At 43.7% G+C, this 14980-nt stretch overlaps 1 protein-coding gene across 8 annotated transcripts in view; it reads right to left on the minus strand.

Moving 5' to 3' along the window:
• Wdfy3 (WD repeat and FYVE domain containing 3) overlaps positions 1-14980 on the minus strand; it is a 247489-nt gene that overhangs the window by 152694 nt on the left and 79815 nt on the right. For all 8 annotated transcript variants that reach the window (XM_031337002.1, XM_031337004.1, XM_031337009.1 and 5 more), the window contains one exon: positions 889-1099. In XM_031337002.1, coding sequence (XP_031192862.1) covers positions 889-1068 — 180 coding nt within the window. In that variant the 5' untranslated portion in view covers positions 1069-1099. The remainder of the gene's footprint in view (positions 1-888; positions 1100-14980) is intronic.

The raw sequence follows: 14980 nt of genomic DNA on the forward strand, positions 1-14980 counted from the left end.
TGAGGCAGGGGGACTGAGTGTGTGAGGCAGGGGGACTGAGTTTGTTGTGGTTGGGAGGGAAGTAGACAAGTTGTCACAATTAGAAAAGGACGGTCAGCACAGAGCCGTGAAAGCCTGTATTGAGCTTCCATGGCAGCAGCATTGGTGGACAGCAGCAGGATCTCCAAGCCCACCACGGAGCTTCTAAACTTCTCAAGGCTACATGCCTGCAAACCTTTGGTCGATGCTATAACACGAAGTCATTTTAAAAGTTGCAACAAAGTAATTCTGTGCTATAATAACAATATACAAGCCTCCTTTCACTCTCTGTAGATAGCAACTATCCCCTTATGTAAGGTATCAGAAAGCCAGCTGAACAGAGCACACTGTAGCGGCTTTTTCCTTTGAGATGTTCTCGCTATGTAGCCCAGGCTAGCCTGGGACTCAAGACATCCACCTGCCTCCTGAGTGCCAGGGTTAAAGGTGGCACTGCCATACTATTTGTGACAACTTCAAAGCTTATAAAGAGCTTAACAATCACACAACAGAATAACACAAGATAACTGACAATCTTGCCTCTTCTCAACCTAACCACTTTCCACGCCAGGGCTGAAGAGGACTAAGTCAGCACTCCATACTTGGCCAGCTTTCAGCCTCTCTCACTGTAGAAATGGAAAGGAAAACCTTGGAGCCGTGGCTCTCACTCTGTAGTGCAGGGTGACAGTGAGCCTACCATCTTCTCAGTCTCCCAGGTGCTGTAACTACAGATGTGTGCTCAACATTTGGCTTATAGCAAACTAAGAAAAAAACAGGTCCCATGCTATCATCCACTGGTGGCCTGCCACCAACTGTAAGGTGGTCCGCAGTACCAGCCGTCCTGGAAGGAACATTTTGGCAAGCTAGACTCACCCTGTTGAACACTGGCAGCATCATGTACAGCTTTTCCTCCTGCTCCTTCTGGGTCATGTGCCTTGGAGGGTGGCACAGCTCGGTGAAGAGCCGGCGGAGGTGCATCAGGCCCAAGGCGTTGTCCTGCGGACTGCACTCCTCCTGCCGAGGCCGCCCCATGATCCTCTTCACCATGTTCATCTTGGCTGGCAGGTGAAACACACGTCTGTTTCTGTAAGGAAATATGAAGACATGAATTGTCAGCATGTCCCCACCCTGCCTCAGCTAAGCAAGCATGTGAGAACCTTACATAGTTCTAAGACAGGCCAACACTCTGCCGCTTCTATACACGCAGAAGTGGGGTTGATAAACCCCTACACCAACCCTATGAACCATGCAATCTCAGCTCCATGCTGCTTCCCACAATTTATAGACAATACAATGGGGCAAGTAAAAAAATGCTTCCCCATTCATTCACTATCAAGTGCAAATCAAAGGGCCCAGAAACCCTGCTACCCCGTGAGCTTAACAGTTAGGCTACGTAGAAGGAACAAAGCTAGGAAGTGAACCCTGACCTCAACACCTAAAATCAAAACCCACAAATCCTCTAGTTTCAATTTTAAAATGTTTTGATATGAAGGATTCTGTGCATGTGATGAACAATTTGTTAATCTGAAAACACACAAATTAAGTGGAATGATATTCCCCTTACACATTATAAATATAAAAAGATTGATCATAGAACTAAAGAAGACTTTCTTAAACTGTGGTTGGAAACCTTTGTTAAGTCTCATTAACTTGTCACAGTGATAGACATTTTTTTTTTAAAGAAATAGCAAAGAAGCCAATGGTGCATGTGGTAAGGGTGGCCACTCACCAATGACACGCATTTTAGGTAAGGATGCGTGCGTGCACACTGTACGGTTATGTAACACACACCCCTCGCTGGACCCAAGTCAGTAAACTAATCACTGAGTTCTAGAATATGTGAACTCAATCATGCTTTCAGAAAGCATCAAAAGCCATTTAGTTATTTCCAACTGTGCCGGGAATTGGCTAATCTCAGACACAAAGCCAGGAAATCTAACAAAGGAGCCAGGAGGGCTAGGGGAACATTACAGATAAGGAGAATCTGGATGAAATGAAGTTTCATTTTAGTCTGCAAAAAAGTAGCCATGCCTGGCTTTTATTTCTGCTGCAGTTACATGAACCAGTATGCAGGAAAAGAAGGGCTGTGTCTGAGCAGGGATTTACCTACTTACTGTGTGCCACTTGCTGGTTTCTTAAAACTTTGATAACAAGGACCTAAAGCACAGTGCCCTTAAGAACTCTCTCTGGCCACAGGTTTGCACTTGGCACCTCTGTCCCAGTTCTATCTCGGGCTGTGCTGGGTGAGTGTGGAGTCTCTACTGTGCAAAGCATGATCAATATATAGTCAAGTGCTCTGCTGCAGCAGAGAGCGCTTGGACACAGGCACAAGGCTGCAAACATAAAGTAACAAAGAAAATGAGCCCAGTTCTGGGGTATCCAACAAACTCGTGTTTTAAAAGTCTGCCCAATGTTAGCAAAATGTGGCATATGCCTTTAATCCCAGCACTTGGGAGGCAGAGACAGGCGGATCTCTGAGTTCGAGGCCAACCTGGTCTACAGAGTGAGTTCCAGGACAGCCAGGGCTACACAGAGAAACCCTGTCTCGGAAAACAAACAAATAAACAAAAAAGGATTTCAGCAAATATATCCAAGAGGCCAACTAATATGCTAGTATGTTACAGTCCTGAAAATCCTGAAAACCTCTAAATCAAAAGTAAACATGGAAGAGATCAGTGAGCATGCACACTCACACCATCTGCAACCTCAGTTCCAGGGCATCTGATGCCCTCCTCTGGACTCTGTAGGCACCTACACACATTATGGTGCACTTAATCACACAGGAGAGCACAAAAATAAATGAATAAATAAATAAATCTTGTAAAAAGAGGCTGGGAGTAATGCATGGTGAGGATCTTGTCCAGGTATCCATTTAGCAAATGCTGATCATGCAATTGAGCATTACCACTAGCATTACACTGCTGTGTAGTGGATGTCCTTGATCAACAGCTCCCCACTTCCCCCCAGCTCTGGTGTCTGACTAGGCTGAGTTGTCACATAACTGACAGCGCATAGCATCTGTACTTACGAAGCCTCCTTAGTCACACTTAACATAGTGAACTCAAGATCCATCCATATCCACTGCAAGGGAAAGTTTCTGTAGTTTTCTGTATTCTCTACAGCTGAGTGATATTCTACTGGGTATATATTCTTATGTCATTCTTTTTCATCCATTTCTATACTGTGTTAGCTACTGTTCTATTGCTGTGAAGGGGGACCATGACCAAGGCAATTTATTTTTTGAAATAAGCACTTAATTGGGGCTTGCTTACAGTTTGACATAAATAAGTGTTAGTCCATGGTCATCATGGCGGGGAGCACAAGAGGCAGGGATAGCAATGGACCACTAGTTGAAAGCTTGTATCTTATCCACTAGACAGACAGACAGACACACAGACAGATGATATAGATAAATGACTGATAGACAGACAGACAAGGAGCAAGGCAGTCAGAGACACAGAGGAAGAGAGACTGACTGACTGAGCTTGGTGTTGGCTTTTGAAACCTCAAGACCCACTCCAAATGACTCATCCCCCTACAAAGGTCACACTTGTCCAACAACTGAGAATCAAACTCCATATACAGAAAGAAGCCCACAGGGGCCAGCCACATTCAAACCACCGCATCAAGAGGAATGTAGGTTGTTTCTCTATCTTAGCTATTGTGAATACCCTGAGGGCAAGCATGGGAATGGAGATATCTGAGATCAATGTCATTTCAATATCTAGAAGTAGAATGCAGGATCACTGCATGGCTCTATTTACACAGTTTCTGCAATAGCTATATCAATTTCCATTCCTGCCAACGGTATACAAAGGCTGTCTTTTTTTTTTTTTCCACCTGGCCAACATTTCTTATATAACAGTCACGCACCATACAGGAGCAGCTCGTGGTTTGGGTTTGCATCACATTGCTGCCAGGGTGCTAAGCACATTTTCATAGAAACCTCACTCACGGGAATATACTCTTTTGAGAAGTGTCTGTCCAGACCATTGGCTCAGTTTTTATTTTGGTTATTTGAGAATTTACTACCAAGTCATTTGAGTCTCTTGTATGTTTGAGACCTAACCTCTTAACAGATACAGGCATCATGGGCAAGCGGCCACGATTTCCTGCTGCCCACAGGTGGTCTTCACTCCTGGCAGCTGCCGTCTCTCTGCAGAGAGGCTCACCTCTAATGCACTCTTACCAGGTTAGCTGCTTTGTTGACTTCTTGGTGCCAAAACCAACAATATTATTTCCTAAACCAATAGTAAGAAGCTTTCATTTGCTTTTCCCTACTGGCTGTTAGTTCTACTTGAAACTCTTTTGACTTGGCTTTTACTTTAAAATACCCTGTAAAGTAAGAGTTTACTTTCAGTTTTCTGCATTTGGGTTCCCAGTTTTCCCAAATCCACTTATTAAAAGGAGCGCCTATGCTCACTGTGTGTCCTTGGTACATCTGCTGAAGAAGGTGAGTTTAGAGCTGGGCAGTAGTGGCGCACGCCTTTAATCCCAGCACTTGGGAGGCAGAGGCAGGTGGATTTCTGAGTTCAAGGCCAGCCTGGTCTACAGAATGAGTTCCAGGACAGCAGAGAAACCCTGTCTCGAAAAACCAAAAAAAAAAAAAAAAAGAAGGTGAATTTATTCCTAATCTAATTTACTTCTTCCTTTCTACTTTGCTATTCTGTTTTGTTGATGTAAATAAACCTTAAAATTACTGTTGATGTGTGACATATTTGGGAACCAGAAAACAGAAAGCCTCCAGCTTTATTGTTATTTTCTTCTTCAAGACTGCTGTAAGAAGTATCACTATTAAGACTTTTGTTGTTATTACTTCAGAAAAGAGCAAGACAAGACAACAGAGCTTGTCATGTTGAAAATTAGCCTCTAACTTCGAGTTTGCATTAGCGCTATTGTCTGTGCCTCCTGCACAGCCTGGACACCAGTGCACCCTGTCTCTCGCTGCTGCCGCCGCTGCTTGTCTGAGCCTGCTGCACAGCCTGGACACCAGTGGGACACCAGTGCACCCTGTCACTCGCTGCTGTTGCTGCTACTAATTCAGAGTTCTGTTCACTCATTTGTTTATTCCTTTCTAGTTTTGCGGAGAATGCCACTTGGGTTTGGATAGTGATGGAACTGACTCTGCAGGCATTTTTACACTAATCTACCCAGTCCCCAAGCATAGAATACCTACTTTTCCCTGTCGCTTCTCCACCTCTCAGCAGTGGCCAATAACACTAGTGTAGAAATCTTTTACTTATACTTGTGGCTATGAATCATATCATTATTTCCTGCTACTGGGAATGTAATTGCTCTCTCTCTAATGAAGTCCACTAGGAGATGAATAAATCACCTCTATTATCAGAGGGGCAAAACTAAGGCTGGGGGTGGGATCTAGGCCTTTTAGCTCTTACCATATCTATGACATCTACTTTAAGAGTAAACAACTCTTGGAAACTGTGATATTTGCATATGCTTGACCCAGGGAGTGGCACTATTAGAAGGTGTGTCACTGTGGGTGTGGGCTTTAAGACCCTCATCTTAGCTGCCTAGAAGTCAGTATTCTCCTAGCAGCCTTCAGATGAAGATGTAGAACTCTCAGTTCCTCCTGCACCATGCCTGCCTGGACGCTGCTATGCTCCCACCTTGATGATAATAGACTGAACCTCTGAACCTGTAAGCCAGCCCCACTTAACTGTTGTCCTTGGTCATGTTGCCTTGGTCATGATGTCTGTTCACAGCAGTAAAACCCTAAGACAGAAACAGTAAGCTTTAATGGCTTAATATTTATTTAACATAAAGAAATGATCAGAATCTGAAGTTTTTCCTAGAGATGAGTTAAGAAATTTTCACTTTACAACAACAGCAACACCAACACCACCTCAGAAGGCTACAGAAGCAGGTGCTAACCGTTTCTCACACGCAGAGGCTGAGGTCAGAGGCTCTGACAAACCCTGAGCAGAGTGTGCCATGCTGAGAAACAACTGCAGGAAAGAAAGGAACTCCAAAACACCTCACGGGCTTCAAGCCCTCAATGGCCTGCATCCGAGCTTCGCCTGTGACACATTCCCTTGGGGACTTTTTGTAAAACACAAACAACATTTATATGATTTAATGCTATGTGCATTAATAAATACTTATTTTCTTCCATTACCTCCGTCATGAGACTTCATTCCTCTTTATAATTGTAGTAGTGTAATCAAGTAAAAAACAATATAAATCCTCAAGACTGTTAAGAGACTTGCAAAATGATGAAACAGGCATGTATCTACACAAATATATATACATATAGATTCCCCAATACTACCATTACTAATAATAGAGATAATAAAATGTAATGCATATTATATTAGATAGATGATAGGTAGGTAGATGATAGAAAGACAGGATGAATGAATGAATGAATGAATGAATGAATGAATTCTGTAGTTGATGCTCAAGGATGGATTATATTGTTTTGTTTGGATACAGGTCTCACTACTACACAACCTGCTCTACTGAGGTTTGACTGTACTCATGGCAAGCCTCCAGCCTCAGCTTGCTAGGAGTTGAGTGAGATGACAGGCCTATGCCACCATTCCCAAATCAAGAGGACAGATAGAAAGCAGAAGATTAAAGAAATATACAAGATACACAGCATTTTGGAAAGAATGTTAAAAGTTTAAGATTTTTTTTTATAGTTTGGAAGATTATTGTGTTTAACAGGCTTTCCAACAGAAACCCAATTTTTCCCACACAAGAAAAGTGTTTGCACTGCCCAGGAGGGTATTTAAATATCACTGGGATAAAGTGCCTTAATCCAGACAGTATTCCTTAGTCTAACCTTTTATGTTAACGCCTGAAAACCACTCTACACTTCCCCTTCCAAAATCCTGTAAAAGGATTTCATTATTTAAGTTACAGAAGCATATAGCCCAGGCAAAGAGCCTGCACGTGCCAGTCACCAGCTGCCACCCCAGGCTCGCTGGAAGTCCCACCCCGAGGCTTGCTGGAGACTTCTGACAGCTGGGCTACACTGTTCTTTATCTAAGGAGAAAAAAACAAAAACCCACAGCTTCATCAAGGACCTAAAGTTCCTCCTTTTGAGTTTTCTAGGGAAAAAAAAAATCTAGTTTTTTTTTTTTTTAACATAGGAAGAGCAAAGGCAAAACTTTTAGAGGGTAAAACAGAGTCCATATAAGGTGACGATGTAACATGTGAATAGGAATAACTACAGAGCTACTTGAGAGACACACTTTAAAAACTCTACTTGGTCCCTAGCTTGTAAGAGATCCTAATGGCCAGGGCAACTGTCGGGAAGCCTCAGCAGGCATGGTGAGCACGCCTTGATTCCCAGCATTCTAGAGTCAGAAGCAGTAGATTTTTGTGAGTTCAAGGCTACATAGAACATTAAGGGCCAGATGATGATGATGATGATGATGATGATGATGATGATGATGAAAGTGCTGCCCTCTGATGTCTGAGCTCTTTGCCTTTCAATGTCACTCATTAGAGTGTAGCCCAATGTGAACTGTTCTAAAACCATCCATCTTCTTTATAGGACAAACTACTTAAGACCTATTCCCTAACATTCTCCAGCTAAACTCATTTTCCCTTTAATTCTTTAACTTTCTTTCAGTGGAGAAAGCGTACAAAAGAAACTCAGAACCACTCAGAACACTCAGACACAGCTCCCACCTAGGAGCAGACACCGTACACATCTCCAAGCATCCTCCACCACCTCCAGCTTGGACTCCCGCTATCAGGATAACCATCGATGACGGACGTCTCAGAGGAGCATTTACCTTAACGAAGGTTAGTTGGTATTACTAATTAGTATAATTTGGTTACAATATGAAATAAATGCTTTTAGTCATACACACAATCACTGGCACACTCTAAAAGCAAGTGTTTATATATTGTATGGAAGACTTGTAAAGATTTTTTACAACTCAGGGTTTCTGTAGTCCTGGCTGCCTGACAAACTTTGTATCCTAGATCACTGGGTTCAAGTCCAGGTCAGGGCGTTCAGCCATAACCCTTCTGCACTCTCACCTTAGACAATTTCCCAGAATTCCTCTCCCCTTAGACAATTTCCCCAAATTCATGCCCGGATGAGATCAACCATGCTATTTCCTAATGTCTACATTCGCAGTTGGGCTAAGGTGGAGAAAATTCTACAGTTCTTCACAAGATTTAAAATATATGTGTGGGGCTAGAGAGATGGCTCAGCAGTTAAGAGCACTGACTACTCTTCCAAAGGTCCTGAGTTCAAATCCCAGCAACCACATGATGGCTCACAACCATCTGTACAGCTACAGTGTACTCATATACATAAAATAAATTAATAAATCTTTAATGTATATATATATACATATATATATATGTATATATATATATGTTGTGATGGGCATGGTGGCTCAGGCCTTTAATCCCAGCATTCCAGCACTGAGAGGCAGACACAGGTACATCTCTCTGAAGTTGGCCTGGCCAGCATAGACAGGGGTAGGCTTGGCAGAGCCTCAAAAACCAAAAGGTAATGTTATGATTTTTAAAAAAAGCATTGTGCTGGTCGGTGGTGGCGCACGCCTTTAATCCCAGCACCTGGGAGGCAGAGGCAGGCGGATTTCTGAGTTTGAGGCCAGCCTGGTCTACAGAGTGAGTTCCAGGACAGCCAGGACTACACAGAGAAACCCTGTCTCGAAAATACCAAAAAAAAAAAAAAAAAAAAAAAAAAAAAAGCATCGTGAGTAAAATACCCCAACATTACGACACACAAAACAAGCAGAAGCAAGCCTGTCTAAAAGAAATGTAAACAAACAACAATGACAGAAAGAAATGAGCTAATAAAAAAAAAAAAACAGGTACAAAATAACTTTGTTTAATCAAGTCTTAGCAACTAGAATACCTACAGGATTATTTTAATCAAAAATCCTAGACCAATATGTACCTGAAACAAAAAATAGCCAAACCTAACAGCTCACATCTATAATCCCAGCACTAAAGGACTGAGGCTAGCCTGGGCTGATTCAATGAAAACCACAAATCAATAAATTAAAATAACCAACCACTGCAGGTAAAAAGAGTATGTCATTATGCATGTATCGAGAACACCAGAGATGCAAATGAAAACAAAAAACGAGTACTGGTTCATCAACTTGACAAAACTAAGAATGTATAAACTACATACTCAGTAACAGCAGCAAAAATGGAGATGTGCAGACATTGTTGATTAAAACCTAAGCCACTGTTTTCTTAGAGTATTTGATGGTCCCAATTGGCTTCTGAGCCGTGAGCACATCCTTAAAGACCCTGCTCTGTAGGAATGCAAAGGTCACAAACATACCACACAAGGTGCAATGTGTTTCTACAACTTTTGTGCTCTTACGACTTTTACTAGGGCCTCCATCACAGGCCGGGCTAGCTAGGACTCAAGCCCCAAGCTGTTAGTTTACAGGTACACACCACCCCAGGAGCTGGATGGCTGGGTGTGGTGCAGCCAAAGCGTAATTTACAGTGGTTAATTATTAGAGTGTTGAAAACTAGTAGCAGAAAAAAGTTAAAGAAAAATGCTAAAGTCGAGTTTATCCTAACACAAAAAGTCTTGAGATTCTGGCCCTTACACAGGAAGCCACTGAGTAAACAGGAAATATTCCTGGTCTTGGAAGACTGGGGTGAAGTTTGCTTTATAGCAGAAGCCTTACATGAGCCGCAGGAAAGGGCATCCAGGTACGTGGTCTCAGGACGAGCAGACAAAGGCCACCAAGTGCTCACTTGTTTTTGCCTTTGGCAAAGGGGAAGAACACTTTCAGTAAGAAAAGGTCACCCCTAGAATACTGCACACAGGAAGGCCATTTCCCCAGGGGAAAGCAGTCCTCGGAGTGCTGAGGGACTGGACTCAGGGAAGGGCCATCCCCAACCTGATCACCAATGATGCCCCTGGGCTTCTGAAGAAAGAAAAATAAAGATAAACCTAAAGAACTGAGTTAAAGCTGAAGAGAAAGAGAAGGCTGACGGGGGGGGGGGCAGATAAAGAGCAAAGGAAACAAGAGGAAAGCTACAGAGTCGCTAATCAGGACTATAATTGCTTTAATTGCTTGCATCACCGTATGTTGATCAATAACAAGTCCTGCAGCTGTACAGACAGCATTTACAAGAAAGTAACCGCAAATATCAGTTGCAAAAATTGGAATGATTGGAAGTATAGTTGGGATGTGGACACTTGCCTATAATCCCAGCATTTGAGGGGCAAAGGCAGGAGGAACACCAACAGCTTGAGGCCACTTGAGCGCACCTGGACACAGGTAGCAAGAGACACGGCAAGGGCATACCATTCTAACTGCAACCAGAAGGGGAAATGGAGAAACTAGGTCAATTTCATACACTGTCCTCATTTGAAGAAGGGGGAGGGGGGTCCGTCCACATTGGCAGGACTCAGTTCAGCACTCCTTAATGGGTGAAAGAAACAGTCAGCGCATGAGACAGACTCTACAGGACCAGGAGAGAAAAGAGAAGGTCGGAGACCTTACATCCTAGAGGACTTGCCTTTCTCTCTTGGTGTAAACCTTTAATCCTAGCATTCCAGGGGTGGAGGTGGAGTCACAAATTAAAAAGAGAAATTCCAAGCTGGGACTGTAGGTGACAGAGCATTTGCTGGGACTGTAGGTGACAGAGCATTTGCTGGGACTGTAGGTGACAGAGCATTTGCTGGGACTGTAGGTGACAGAGCAATTGCTGGGACTGTAGGTGACAGAGCATTTGCTGGGACTGTAGGTGACAGAGCATTTGCTGGGACTGTAGGTGACAGAGCATTTGCTGGGACTGTAGGTGACAGAGCATTTGCTGGGACTGTAGGTGACAGAGTACTTATTTGCCCAGCATTTACTAGGTCCTGGACTTGATCAGCATCCCAAAAGATATGGCTGAGGAGGTCTGCATAGACATGGGTCACTGGACAGCACTAGGAACCCGGACCATTGCTGATAGGAACTCTGAAGACGGCACAGCATGTACGACTTCTTCTCAGGTTCACACAGGACATTCACCATGACAGACCTCACACAAGGTAATAAAAATGAACTGTAGCAAGGTTACAAACACAGCAATCAGACACAGCAAACCCAAAGACAACAACAGATGCAAACAAATCAGTGAGACAGCACCAAGTTGTTTCAGGCAGGGGACGAAGCCCAGTGGTACAGCACTTGCCTAGCATGTGCAAGGCCCCAGGTCTGATCCCTCTTTCCCTAGATAACACCTGAATCGGGCATGGTGGCTGTCACACAGCTGTGATTCCAGGCATGGCGGCTGTCATAGAACTGTGATCCAGTCTTCAGAATTAAGTGGCAGAAAAATCAGAAGTTCACATCATCCTGTGTTACATAGAGAGTTTGAGGCTAGCCTGGTCTATAAGAGACCCTGTCCCCAAAGCCAAAATTAAACAGGAAGTTGGGCATGGTGGTTTGTACCTGAATGCCCAGCACTCTGAAGTGAAGTTAGGATGAGCCAGGTCCTGGTCAGCCTGGGCTGTGTGGTTTGTATGAAGCCTGTCTCAAACAAATACAAAGCCAAAAAAGCAGAAAAAGGAAATCAACCAAACCAAAGCCTGGTCCTTGGAACTGATTAATAAACTTAAACTACACCTCCCAACTCCAGGACTAGTATCTGCTCTAGGCTCTGGAACAGTATCCTGTAAGTGTCCTACATGGCTCATGACCTACCCTGTGAATAAACAAGCAGACACCACAACACGTCCTCTATTCCTGAGAATACATTCAAGCAACTCAACCGATTATCTGAGTTCTCAGACTCCCTGGCTTCATTGATCCTCAGCAGCTTGCACTCCACTCTCCAGGAAGGGGGTCCCCCAACCCTTGAAGATACGTGTGTGGGGAAGGCTGTTTTCTCTCCCAAGAGAGCAGGACTTCATATAGACCAAGATTCCTGGAAAAGAGACACACTGCCTGCCTGCAGGAGGATTAGACCTTCGGTAACTGCAGAGAGGGTGGCATGCTGCAAGCCTGGCTTCGGCCATATTCTGTAAATCTTTGTAATGTACAGACCATTAACTCCTCCAACCAAAAGGCTAAGGATGCCACAGGCAGCCCCTGAGCTGCTGCCGGCATCTCTCCTGTCCTGTGAGCTCTGCCTGAGTTCACAGCATACGCACTAGGCACACAAGGCTCTCTGCTTTATTACTATGTTAACACTTCAGAACATGAACTCTGCAGTCCTAGGCTATGGTCACTCAAATGTGGCTCCAGAATAAACTGCCATAGGCAAGAGTACAGCAAGCAGTAGTTACTACTACATTAGTTATTATCTATTTAGGATACATTTACTAATGAACGGGTTTATGCTCATGAATCTAATAATTTCCTCAGTGGTGGGAGCCAAATCTTAGTCAGGTTTGTATTGATAGTCTCTGGTGGGCGACTACATTAAAAGATAAACAAACTGTCACTTGCCTAGTAAGTGGCAAAATCAGATTTTTTTTCCTCTCAAGTTACTGGGATCTCTGCATAGGCCAGAGTCATTGTCCTTCAAGAAGTTAAATATTATATCACATAATTTGTTAAAAACTTGTAATTTATGTATCTTACTTCTTACCAAGTGAGTAAACCTTCACAAAGCCCCTTAACTGTCTGCAGAACTGTCTGGGTTAAGCACAGGGCTAAGCTGAAAAGATACCGATAGGCTGAGAGAAAATGTCTAGCTATCTGCTCATCAGCATCCCTCCCTAATGGATGGATTCCCTCACATATGACTGTGGCCTCCAAATCCTCACCTCCTGACAGGGGTAGAGTGCACACTGAAAATGAAGAGGCACATGAGCAGGCAATGGCTGCTCTGTAGGTGTGCAGCTGCTCTGTGGGTCCTCACTGTGTGTCCCCTGCACAGGGGGCAGTACTGTCACACCCCAGGACTTGCTGCTCTGTGTCACTACTAAGCTCAGCTGTGCCTCTTTGGAGAAAGCCTCCCCAACCCCCAGCCCCCCAAACCTCCCAGGTTCACAGCGAGTCACTCTCTTGTCCCCATAGTGCATGGTGGACTTGCTATTCTATCTTTTTCCAACACCAGATCAAAAAAAGTATATGATGCAGGAGGCAAAGGTGACACTCCACTCAACTTTTCTTGCCCAATACTGACGATACATGGGAAAGAAGAAAGAGGAAAAGAGCTTGTCTTAAGCCCGGCAGCTGGGAGCAGAGGCAGGTGGACGTGTGTGAGGATTGAGGACAGCCTGGTCTATATACTAGTTCCCGAACTACGTAGTGAGACCCTGTCTCAGAGAGAGGAGAGAGACAGAGAGACACACAGAAAGAAACAGACAGAAAAACAGAAACAGACATACAAAGAGAGACAAAGAGATTCTTGGATGCACAAATGAAAGAAAGATGAGCAATATAGCTGAGATGAATCAATGAAAGGTATCTCAAGGCAGAGGCAAGTGCAGATGATTTAAGATGCATCACACGGCCAAGCAGTGATGGAAGCAAAGGCACAGAGGAGCTCAATTTAGAGACCAGCGTGAGCTATACATAGCAAGACCCTGGTAGATCTCTAATGTTAGCACTCAAGAGGCCGAGGCAGGGGGACTGTAAGAACCAGCCAGGCTGAGATAAGGTATGATCCCGTCTCAAAATCAAAATAAGGAAGAATAAATTGGGGGACCTGGTAATATAGGGCAGTAATTTCCCTATTTCCCTAGCAAGTAGGACCCTTGGTTTAATCCTCAGCTCACTAAAACCACAGTGCTCCCACCTCTGTGGGTGGAGACAAAAGATGTGAATTCAAGGACAGCCTGGGCTATACAGTGAAGTGAGGACAGCCTAGGCTACACAGTGAAGTGGAGCTGAACCTGTCTGGATGTCCCACTATTCACCTAAATGGCTTTCAGAGTGTTGATAAGCTCCAAATAAAAATCACTGTCACTGTGTCTGTTTTGGCAAAAATGGAATGGCCCAGCTTCCTCACCTGACTGTTTCCACACTGCTGCAGTGAGCACAGAATTCCACTGCAGCCACCAGCACTTGATACAATGTGCTGAGGTCACTGCCGTTGTTGTGTTCTAGCCACAAGGGTTTTGTTGAAATTGAACTCCTTGAGTGCCTGCTCTATATAAAACATCACAGAAATGCCAGCGCCAGTCTTTACTCCATCCATCCATCCATGGTGTGGCAACACGCCTTTCTCCAAAGCCCCGAGCAAGTTGGTACATACTCTGTCTAAAAGTGAGTCGAACTACCTGCCATATGCTAGGCAAGAGTCCTCCAACTAGGGATGGATGCACGTGGCACGTTGCAACCTTGGCTTTCTACAGAGAGACTTTCTTCTGTTTGAAATGAGAACTAAAAATTTTTAACTGCCTGACAATTTATCATGGATACTTGATTTTCCTGACACCCAGGATTTTCCTAATTCTAAGCCAATCATGAACACATGGCCACAGAAATACCCACAGCCACTCGCTTTCTCTGAGTATTAGACACTAGGGACAATAAAACTTGTTTTTAAAGAGTCTCCACTATGTAAGATGGACTGAAACTCATGATCCTCCTGCCTCATACACTCTCCTGAGTGTTGGAGGAGGAAAAATAACAATGAAGAAATATTCACTATGTTGAGGGTAAAAATAATGTTAAACAAAACTAGACATATATACACAGAATCAACTTTATCAAAATTAAAAGCCACTCACTGCACATCCAAATCAACAAAGAAACATAAACTCATAACATACAAGTTCCAAACTGGGGAAGAGGGAATAACCTGTGATGTCTAAATAAGTAGAAAAGCACAAGTTCCAGAACATACAAAGAGCACCTTCTAATCAATGACAGAAAAGCAAATAAACACCACCACAAACATGAGCAAAAAACAAGTATACTTTCACAGAAAAAAAATATAAATGAATGGCCACGAATCTTAGGAAGGCTGCACAACCTGGTTAATAATAAAGGAGATGCAACTTAATAAAACAAGTTTATAGTGAGCCAACATA

The sequence above is a fragment of the Mastomys coucha genome, unplaced genomic scaffold, assembly GCF_008632895.1.
Source record: "Mastomys coucha isolate ucsf_1 unplaced genomic scaffold, UCSF_Mcou_1 pScaffold22, whole genome shotgun sequence".
NCBI lineage: Eukaryota > Metazoa > Chordata > Mammalia > Rodentia > Muridae > Mastomys > Mastomys coucha.